Source organism: Octodon degus, unplaced genomic scaffold, assembly GCF_000260255.1.
Source record: "Octodon degus isolate 3935 unplaced genomic scaffold, OctDeg1.0 scaffold00123, whole genome shotgun sequence".
NCBI lineage: Eukaryota > Metazoa > Chordata > Mammalia > Rodentia > Octodontidae > Octodon > Octodon degus.
Window position 1 is genome coordinate 657,876 of NW_004524699.1, and position 10,895 is coordinate 668,770.

At 58.6% G+C, this 10,895-nt stretch overlaps 1 protein-coding gene across 1 annotated transcript; it reads left to right on the forward strand.

Moving 5' to 3' along the window:
* Positions 1-2,872: 2,872 nt before the first annotated feature.
* On the forward strand, positions 2,873-5,132 carry Nrarp (NOTCH regulated ankyrin repeat protein). Its single transcript, XM_023700259.1, has 2 exons — positions 2,873-3,940; positions 4,769-5,132. The coding sequence occupies exon 1, from the start codon at positions 3,227-3,229 to the stop codon at positions 3,569-3,571; it is 345 nt and encodes a 114-aa protein (XP_023556027.1). The 5' UTR covers positions 2,873-3,226; the 3' UTR covers positions 3,572-3,940; positions 4,769-5,132.
* The last annotated feature ends 5,763 nt before the right edge of the window (positions 5,133-10,895 follow it).

A 10,895-nucleotide genomic window follows, 5' to 3' on the forward strand; every position in this document is an offset into this window, starting at 1 on the left:
TGACTGCTGCCCAGGCCAGCTACAGCCTGTACCTCTCCTCCCTGCTAGGCCCAAGGCAGTAGCTGCTGCAGACAGAGGCGTAACAGGGACCAGGACACTGTGCCCTGCCTCCAGGTTGGGTCCTGGTCAGACCCACTGGTGTCACTGCTTGCACTCTAGCCCCTCTGTCACCCAGCACAGTCTCACCCTGGCTATCTGACACCTCCATCCTGGTCTGTGGGGAGGGACCCTCTCAGCCCTGACCCGCCCAGTGCAGGAGCTGGGGACAGTCATCATGCTGACCGGGTGGCTGTGGCCCCCAGAGCCAGCCCTGCTGACTGGCGGGGTAGGCAGGCAAGAGCCCTGGTCACAGCGATTGTCTGCAGCAGTTCCTGCCTGGGCGTCCTTCCTCAGCGCAGGCTGGTGCTGGCCGGGGCTGAGTGTTTGTTATTTGATTCCTATCCTCTCTCAGCCCTTCTACCAGGTGTCTGGACTGCTGGGAAGAAACACTCTCCTCTTTCCCACGCTCCCCGACACATTTTAATGAATTAGCTGGAGGCCCCGCCCCCACTGCCTGCTGCCTCCCTCTCCTGCTTGGTGCCTTTAAGGTGGCGGCAGGCCTCTGCGCGGCCCTGGCCAGCTGCCCTTTCTGCACTGTCCTCCCCAGGCCCTCCCAGGCTGCCCCATCTGCCTCAGCCAGGGTCCCAGAACACGCCCACAACTGCCCACTGCCCTAGCCTCCAAGGAAGGGAATGGGGTTCTTAGGGGTAGAAGGGGGCCCCAGTGTCACCTCCTGGGAAGCTGGACACCTCTAAGGCAGGATCCTGGGGGCTAGCCTCACAGTTAGGGTGGGAACTCCAGGCCCTAAACCAGAGGTCACTAGGGTCCTCTGAGCCCCCTCCCCTCCTTAACACCATTGGCATTTGGGACAAATGTCCCAAATTGGATGTGTCCTTCAACAAACATTCAAGCAGGGTTTACCAGAAGTCAGCACTCCAACCCTTCCAGCCCTCTCTTCAGTGAGGCTGCTATGGGAAGAGGACTGGGGTGCCAGCCTCAGAGCTCCAGCTGGATCCCTGGAGCCCATTGCAGGGGCAAGGGGTGGCCCAGCTTTCCCAGGGCAGTGGGGTCACCTGTACCCCACAGCAGCCAGGCAACTGGTTCTGTCGCAGACATACAGTGATGACCCTCACTCCTGACCCCAGCAGGGTGACCTCAGGGTAGGCTCCCGCCACACCACCCCTGCCAGGGCTGTCCAGACCTCATCAGGGCCGCCGCCGATTTCACGGCCCCGTGGTGGCGGCCTCGAGTTCCCACACTGAGCTCACACAGGCCCCTTTGTCTGCTGCCCCGCCGCGGATGTCAACAGGACTTTTCTCCCAGGCTCTGCTCTGCCAGGCATCTTGGATGCCTTCTCCAAGCTCTGCCAAAGCCCACCTGGGCAGAAGCCTATCTGGGAACCGTCCCCTGTCCTGAGAGACAGCCCTAGGCTTGGTGGCCCTGTTCTGGCAGATAAGAGAGCGTGGCAACACCTCCTGCCACACTTTTTGCCAAGCCCAGGACCATGGAAAGATGGAGGAGCAACCAGGTGGTGGCTCTAGCCTTCCTGAGTGTATTCCACATCCAGCCTGGTGACATACTGTGGTCCAGTGGGCAGCTCCCTGTGTTTGAGTCCAAAGTTGCCAGCTGCAGAACCTGAGCTTCAATATTCCCACCTGCACTGTGGGCAGGCCGCTGGGGGCTGCTGCACGTGGGAGCCTGTGGGAGACGCTGGGAGACATGGGGTGGGGGGCTAGTGTCTAGAGATCAGATGAGCACAGCCAGGCACTCTTGACCTCAGAAAGACCAGCACAGGCTCCCAGGCTCCCAGGATGACCCCAGGGGACCCTGGCCTTGCTCAAGTCAGCCTGGGTCAGCCTGAGAGCTCTGGCCAGAGCTGGTTTCCCTGCTGTCGACCCCAGGCTCTTCCCTCCACAGCACAGGCAGGGTGAGGCCAGCCCACATGAGGGGGTGGGGACACTGCAGCAGCAGGCCGTGTGTGTCCCCATGGCCTGGCAGGGTGGTCCCCTTCAGGCCCAAGCCGCCTGCTAGGACTTCTGGCCTGGCCTCCGAAGGAATTCAAGCCCCGACTTGTCCTGGCCTCCTGCTCTGTGAGGTGGAGAATCGTTCCTCCTTAATTTCCAGAGACCACAGGCGAGCTGTAAACCGTAAAGCCTAATGAGGAAATGCGCGGCCTCCCCAGCTAGGCCTCCCAGTCCTGTCAGTTGCTAGAGTGGCCAGTAAAAAGTGGCTTGGTTTTACAGTTTGGAAAACTGGCACTTCCGAATCCCTCTCCGTGTGGCGCTGGCGCCTATCTGGGGCTGGGCACTAGCCAGGCACTGGTGGCCCTGTCCTGGTGGATAGGAACAGGCACAGGCAGCAGTGGGGGCCAAGAGGAGGATTAGTGACTGCCTGCCCCACCCTCATCAGGAGAGGGGACCCCCGTAGGAGCCGCATGGTGGGGCACACAGGCTGGCCGAGTCCCGGAGAAGTCACCCTGCGAAGGAAGGACCTGGAGCCCGAGGATCACGAGCCCCCGTCGCTCGTGGACGGGTCACTGGCCAAAGGAGGAGCGGGCCTGGAGCTGGCTGGCCCGAGAGACCGTAGGTGGCAGAAGGAGGCGGGGTCCAGAGCGCGCAGGCACAGGTGGCAGCAGCTGAGCAAAGGCCGGGCCGCTCTCTATACCTGGTCTAACCCGAGCCTGCGACCAGCGCCCCCTGCCGTGGGGCTCAGGGCCACCGAGTCACGCCCACGCCACGCCCCCACGTGGGCGCAGCCCAATCGCGTACCCGCTGGCCCACACGTCACGGTCATCTATTGTTATGCAAATATAAAGACTGTAAAAGGCGCCCGGGCACGGCTGGCTAGCAGTAACCGAGACGTGGGGAAGACGAGCGGGAGCTGCGTGGAGGCACAAAAGAGCCCAAACGAACGCAGCAGGGACCCGGAGAGGGGCTGAGACCCGGGCCACGCCCGTCTCCTAGTCTGGCCGCGCCCGTCTCTGCGAACACAGTGCCTGCCCCGGTCGCCCGCCCTTTCGGGCGCGGCTGGATGCGGCGGGGGCTCCCGGCCCGGAGCGCGCAGGAGCGGCGTGCGGAGCCTGCGGGCACAGCGCCCTCCATGCGCCCAGGCAGCCGGGGGCCCGCACCGAAGCCGCCGCCGCCGCGCTGAGCCCCGGCCCGGCCGTCGGCCCGCGCCCGGCGGCAGCATGAGCCAGGCCGAGCTGTCCACCTGCTCGGCGCCCCAGACTCAGCGCATCTTCCAGGAAGCCGTGCGCAGGGGCAACACGCGGGAGCTTCAGTCGCTGCTGCAGAACATGACCAACTGCGAATTCAACGTGAACTCGTTCGGGCCCGAGGGCCAGACGGCGCTGCACCAATCGGTCATCGACGGCAATCTGGAGCTGGTGAAGTTGCTAGTCAAATTCGGCGCCGATATCCGCCTGGCCAACCGCGACGGCTGGAGCGCGCTGCACATCGCCGCGTTCGGTGGCCACCAGGACATCGTGCTCTATCTCATTACCAAGGCCAAGTACGCGGCCAGCGGCCGGTGATGCCCGCTGGACCTGTACCCGGCCGGGCCCGCGTCCGTGTGTCATCTCTGCTGTTCCTTTCCGCCAACTACCTCGGTGTGCGCCGGGTTCGCTGACCCTTGGCGCCTGCAGCCACGGAGAGTACGGCGCGCGCGGCCAGACTGCACGCGCCTCTCGCTGGCCAGCGCCTCCCGGCGGCGGGCGCCGCGCCTTGCCTCGCGGGTGGGGGCAGGGCGCGCCCGGCGCGTTTGAAACCTGAGTCCCGCAGCCGGCTCCCTCCGAGCCCGGACTTCGGATCCCGCGCCCAGCGCTTTCTCTTGGAGGTGAAGGCGCGCGGCGGACTCGGGCGCGCAGCGACGGAGACGCTCATGGCCCCTGTATTTATCACGTGTGTGTATATTTGTGGGTGAAGTTTGTGCGCCTGATTTTTTTGTTCTTTGGAAAATATTGTGCGTGGTCAATATGGTTTTATGGGGGAAAGGTGGATTTTTTCCTAGTCTTAAAAACTTGAGTCTACCATTTCTTGGTTGCACTGAAAATACGCCTAGCCCCACGATGTTCCCGTCCCGCCCCCGCTCGCGGTCCCTCACCTCCCTTCCCTGCGCTCGCTCGTCGGGAGCCCCGCCCCCACCGGGCCGGTTTGCGGAGTTCGCAAGTGCCTGGGAGCCGAACTGCGGCGCGGCGCGGGGCTGGGGCTGGGGACGAGAGGACTTCACCCCTCCGAGTGAGCGCTAGTGTAGTTAACAGTCGGTTGCACACTTTTTTTTAAAAAAAGTAAATGGATTTGCCACGATTAAATGTCATAACATTTATGACAATATAAAATATTAACCTATTTTAAAGCCAAGTTTTAGTTGTATTTTTGACTCTTGGTTATGAACCCAATTTTAAAGGGCGTTGTATCCAGCGTTGTGAAGGCAACAGTGTACCCATATTTATATTTTTATAAAATGCTTATATGACTGTGAATCTCGCGTGCTATTGCTAGTGAGCTGGAGGGTCGCCCGCCCTGCCTCGGCCTCCCCGGCTTGGGGGATCCGGCCCGAGGAGCCCGCCGTGGGGGAGGGGCTGCCTGCGGAGCTGGGCCGGGCAAAGAAGCCCTTCCTGGTTTCCGTGGTTCCAATTCTCTATGCAGCCCCACACCCCTTGTTGTTTTGATCCCGGGAAATAAAAAGGAGGCTGAATTATTCAAATTTAAATGAGGTTTCCCCTTCACAGAAGTGCTGCTGACCCTGCGTGCAGAAATGGGGCGCGCTGGAGGACACAGGTGGGCGGAGGCACTTCGTACTGGCCGGGCATGCCAGGCCTCTCCTCGCCTTCATGAAACCACGTGAGAAGAATATGTCGCTAATGCCGCGAAGCAGGCAGACATTGGAACAGGCACAGATTACTCCAAAGGGAGGTCTGTGTTTTTTCTACATGCAAATGCCTTTTTAATTATGTTAATTAATGTTAAGACTTCTAGGCTTAAGTAGAAGCTCTCTCTGTATGGGTCCCGGTTTGATCACTTCCAACTGGATAAGTCTGCAGCACGTTCCTGAACGTATAATAGACTTGTAGCCCGGCTTGAAAAATTTAAAAATAAATTTTTCATTTGAACTTTTTATATTAAAAAAATCTTGGGTGTTTTTGGTCTCAGCACAAGTCATAGACACCCTCTTCAGGGGCTGATGGAACCTCTCCCTCTAGGGCGCATCCAGGCCGACCCCAACAGGACTTGGGAGGCCTAGGGGCCACCCAGACCCTGAGGCTGGTGTCACCCTTGCTTTGGATTGATTCTCTTGGTCTAGGAGCCTGCCCAGATTCAGAACCCGTTGCTGAGTGACCAGGCCCCTCTACTCTTTACCTAGGCCCCAGAGGGCTGCAGGTTTGGGGTACCTAGAAGTTATTCCCTCCTGACAAGTAGAAGACCCCAGCTTATCTGGAGTCACAGGCCTGAGCAGTCATTCTCAAAGGACAGATCACGTGTGAGCCCAGGGACAAGCTTTGGCTGGGCACCCAGAGTGTGCAGAGCAGGTACCCAGGAGGAGAGGCTGGAATGTGGGGCTGTTGGAAGGTACAGGGGAGCCACTGACAGGTTAGGGGACTACCCAGGCAGCAACAAGTTGCAGAACAGGGACTCTAGTAAGTGGGCCACGTGGTAGGCAGGGAAGTTTTTGTCCTGATGCCCCCGACCTCTGTGGAGCAGCGGGTCAGCCTCCCTGTTCTATCCTGTCAAGACCTGCTGCTACCCGGGAAGAGCTTACAGTCAGCTACACAGGCCTTTGGTGCCCCAGTATTGGCCTAGTGCCTAGAACTGTACTCTCGGAAGCTCCCACACAAGTGGGTGGACTGTGTGATAGGAGCACGTGATCTTGGAGTGCCTGCTCTGGGCCAGTTGGGCACCTAGAGGCTGAGATCAGGTGTGGGTGCCACATGCACAGGAGTGGGAAGACCGTGAACATGAAAGCTATCAGCCTGCAGGGTCCAGCAGCTGTGTCTGCAGCACGGGTGACACTCCCACCCAGGAGAGGTTGGTGGCTTAGGAGCCTAGGGTTGCCACCCTGAGGGATGGTTTAGCTCCCTGCCACAGCCCTGCCTCGTGGGGGACTGGGCTGCTCCACTGGGCAGTTTGCAGGGTCATGCACTTTTGTCCCAGCATGGAGAACAGGACAGGGAGGGTAGCCCTCTAATTCATCCCACAAGAAACCTGGGTGGAGAGGAGCTGGCTGGTGAGCTGAGGAAAAATTCTGGCCCTGGATGTGACCAGGACAAAACTGTACTTTCCCTCCTGAGCCTCTGCGGGCAGCCCACAGGTGCTGGCCAGTGGTGTGCGGTGTGTGCTGGTGTCCAGTGGACTCCCTGGGACATCTTCACCACAGGGGTGGTGTGGGGGTGTAGGAGGTGGCTGCTGGAGCCAGGAGTGGTAGTGCACGTTGTAATCCCAGCACTCAAAAGCTGAGGCAGGAGAACTGTCTGGACAATTTAGCAAGTTCAAAGTAACCTCCGTTACGCAGTGAGACCCTAACTCCAAGGGAGAATGGGAGAACCAGGTGACCCAGTTCCTCCTTTGCCCTGGCCTCCTGATTCTGCAGGTCAGACCTGTCCAGGGGCAGTCAGTCGGCAGCCACAGCGAGACTCCACGCTGTTGCACAGAAAGCTCAGGGGAGGCAACGAGGTGCAGGATGCAAAGCTGGCCGAGAACGCAGATGACTGCACCGGGCACCCGAGCCCTAGTATCCCAGCAGGAGAGGACACAGGGGCGCTCGAGAGCCTTTGGGGCCTTGGAGGCTGGGAAAGCAGAAGTGGGGGAAGGGTCTGGGAACAAAGCCGGGAGTGCAAGGGGCGTCTGTGAGCTGGTGAGACCCTTTGGAGGCCTCGACGAGACCCTCGATCTGGAGGCGCCCGCACCCCCACCCCAGCCCCGGCGCTCGTTCCTCGGCTCACGGTCCTTCTGTCTGTTGGTGTTTCTCCCCACGCCCCCTCTGGAGCCGCGGCCCCATTCATCCCAAGGCCTCTGCCCTCTGCCGCGTAGCGCTCGGCAAGCAGCTGCTATGCTAATGAGGGAGGCGGGTGGAGCAGGAGTGGGGGCCCAAGGAGGCGGGGCCTGGGGGCGGAGGACGGGGTTCGCTGGGAGCTGGAGCTGTGGTCAGACTGGGGTGGGGCTGAGGGTGGGGCTGGGGCATGAGGGGCGGGGCTAGGTACGCGAGAGAGGTGGTTTGGGGGCTTTGCTGGGAGGGGGGAGGGGCGGGGCTAGCGAGAGTGCCGGACTTGATTGCCGGAATCCCGGGCTCGGAGCATCCCGAGTCACTCCCCGCAGCCAGAGCAGCGGGAGGCCAGCATCGCTGTGCCCTGCGGGGTCACGGCCCGAGCCCTCGACGCTCTGCAAGAGGTCTAACGCGCCCTCCTGATGAGTAGTGCGGGGTCGGTCGTCCACCCAGGAAAGGGGCAATGGGCCTCAATTCTATAAGCCCGGCCCGGCTGGTCGGTTAGAAGGTGTCCTGGTCCGGGAGCGCGGGGCGGGCGCCGGCGGGCGGTCGAAGCAGGCAGGTTCATCCGGAAGCGCAGTTGCTGCCGCTCTGTGGCCTTGGCCACAGCTCGCATGCCACTGTCCTTGCGGAGACCCGGGGGCACTTGAGCCTGGCCCTGTCGGCCCTCGGGAGAAGGCAAGGCTGGGGTAGCAACGGGTCGGCTGAGCACAGCGGGCAGGTTCTCAGCGACGGGGCAGGACCTGGCGGGAGCTGGCTCTGCGGCTTGGATGGGCCGTAAGGAAGCCCCAAGCGAGAAGACAAGAGGGGCCCGGAGGCCTGCAGCCTCTTCCAACCTCTTTCCTCCTTCCGTCCGCTCACTCTGGACCCTTTGTCTGGAACTTTGGCTGTGAATGAGTTCCAGCCAAAGGGATGTGGTTTATGGGATGTTTGACACCACCCAAATCACACAAAATTCGGCCCGAGTTACGTCCTGCCTTGGCTCTTCCCGTGAAGCATATGCTCCATGCTCTAGGTATATATATTTGCACTAAAGAAATTTTTAGAAATTCAGGCTTCAGCAATGGACCGAACAGGAAACACGAACCTTCCTAAGTGCAAACCACAGCAAGCCTGCCACACTGAGCCCTGGGCAGGGAGTTGGGGTCTGCGTTTCCAGCCAAGGGGTGCTGTGCCCAGGGAGGGGAAGCACTGAGGTTCATGTGTACCCCCAAGGTGCCCCACCTGCCACATAAACATATGGCACTGGGGACTGGACCCACTGCCTTTCCATTGAACTAATCCCTGATCCTTTGTTCATTTTTATTTTTGAGACAGGATCTTGCTCAGTCACTAAATTGCCCAGGCTGAACTGAAACTTGCAGTCCTCCTGCCTCAGCCTCCCAGAGCACTGGGATTATAGGTGTGTGCCACCGTGGATTAGAGGAATCTTGCTGAGGCCTGGGTTCCTGAGGCCCAGCATGGGAAAAGCACTGCCTTGCCAGGACCTGCCTGTACGTCTTTTCTATTTTGGTCAAGGCTGGGATAAACTATTAGGATGACCATTCCTATTCCTAGAAATCAGGTTTGTGGTGGTTGAATTTGCAAGCAATAAAGCAGCCATTGAGGGTGTGCTGAGTTTTGACAGATGTTGTGTCCATGTAACCAGCACCACAGCCAGAGTGGAGGACACTCCACAAGGCACTCCCAAGCCCCCAGCCAGCCCCTCCCACCCAAGCCAGGATGCCACAGCGCCTCAGCCATGGTGTGAGGAAGAGAGAGGGAGACAGGAGGAAAGAGAGAGAAGAGGCCTGCGGCCTGGCATGGCCGCCCTGGCGCCCGCATCCTAGCTCCACAGAGGCTGCATCAGTGTGGGGAATAATGAGGCCCAGGGGTGCTGATGTCGATGAAGGGGTCCAACAGCCTGGAGCCCCCCCCCCCCGCAGCTAGAGCTGCTGACAGGAGGGTGTCATTCACACTCAGGGGATAGTGGGGACAGCCCATAAAACCTGCTTGAGAGAGCCCAGATGTGAGACTTGCAGAGACTTCAAAGCAATTACTATAAATATTTCCAAAAGCCTAGAGGAAGCTGTGTAAAGGAATTAAAGGGGAGGGTGGGGAAATGAACTGTCAGAGAATATCAGTGAGGCAGTAAAAGTTTTAGAAAACACATCAAAAATACTTTGCAGAACAATCTGGCAGTTCCTTAAAATACTAACAATAGAGTTTCCATGGCAACCTCAATCCTATGTGTGTCCCAGAGAAAAATTAAAGGACACCACCACAAAAAAAAAAAGCATTATGTAACAGTCCTGAGCAGCAGGATTTGCAACAGCCAAAATTAAAACAACCCAAACACCAGTCACCCAGTCAAGGGACAGATAAATGTGTCCACATATAAGGAAATGCCATCCAGCCTCAACGCAGTCAGCAGTGCTTGGGCATAGATCATGTGACAGATCCTGTGGAAGATGCTGGGCTCCACTGGGAAGTAGCACATGACTTCAGGTACAGGAATTGCCCAGGATGGGGCGGGCAGGTGGGATGGGAGTGCTAACAGAAGCAGGGGTTCTTTTTGAATTGACAAAAATATCCTCAAATTAGATTGTGGAGCAAGCTGTAGTGGTGCATCCCTATAATCCGAGCACTTGGGAGGCTGAGGCAGGAAGATCACCACTGAGTTCAAGGCCAGCCGGAATTACATAGCAAGACTCTCTTTCAAAAATCCTAGACAAAACAAAACAAAATTTTTAAGTCCCAGCCTGGACTACAATGCAAGTTCAAAGCCTGGATTATGTAGTGAGACCTTGTCTCAGGAAGCAAAAGTACAGGCACTGTAGTCAGAGCACACCGCAGCCCTTCAGCCTGGAGGACGGTGGTGGTTTTCAGTCTGAACACCTTGTGCGTAACAGATCCCAATGCTGTGCACAAAACACAGCCTCTTCCTGCCACCTTCCAAGCCATGCTAGGAAGCACCTTCAGAGCCCAGTCTGGCAACCACCAGCTCCAGCACCTGGTCCCAGGACCTGGGCATCTGGTCCGAATCACTGCCACGGCAGCAGGGCGGGGGGACCAGCTGGGACCAGGCTGTCACCGCAGGGTGCAGGGCTCTCCTTCCCCTCGCCACAGGTCAGCTCCAGGTGGTGGCTCAACCCGGAGCACTCTTGAGTTGTCAAGGGCTCTGCCTGCTTCAGCCTCCATCCCGAGCTGCACAGACCCCTGCTGACTGCCTCATCCTGCCGTCCCCACAGCCTGCAGCAGCTGTGTGGCCCTCAGCTCAGCTACCCACAGATCTCACCCTGGCTCTGCAGAACCTGTGGTAGTGTCTCCAAGAACCTCATGCCAGCACAGTGGTACACAAAGTTATCTCAGTACTTGGGAAGCTGAGGCAGGAGGATCACAAATTTGAGGCCAGTCTGGGCAATTTATTGAGACCCTGATTCAAAAAGGAAAAAAGGAGGTGGGGGCTGTGGCTGTAGCTCAGTGTTAGCCAGGCTAATGTGTGCAGAGCCATGAGTTCAGCACGGCAAAACAGGGAGCCCCAAAGGCAAAGAGGAAAGACGAGGAGGAGGACCAAGAGCACCACATGGAAGCCTGGAGTGAGAAGGCATACAGACAGAAGTGAAAGCCCACCAGGCTCCACAACGGACAGGAAACATGAAAAGAAAAAGTCAGCAGACTAAAGAGAGGACAACAGAGACCTCCAATCTGAAGCAAGGAAAGACAAGAGCGTGAATAAAATCAACAAGGCCTGCATAGCTGCGGGAAGCACCAAGAAATGTCGTGCACAATGAATCTCCACAGAGGTGCGGGCAGAAGAGGCCAGAAAACCCGGAAGAAACCAGAGCAAAATTCTCGAAGTTTCCCAGGCGTGTGGTGCACGCCTGTGATCCCAGTGC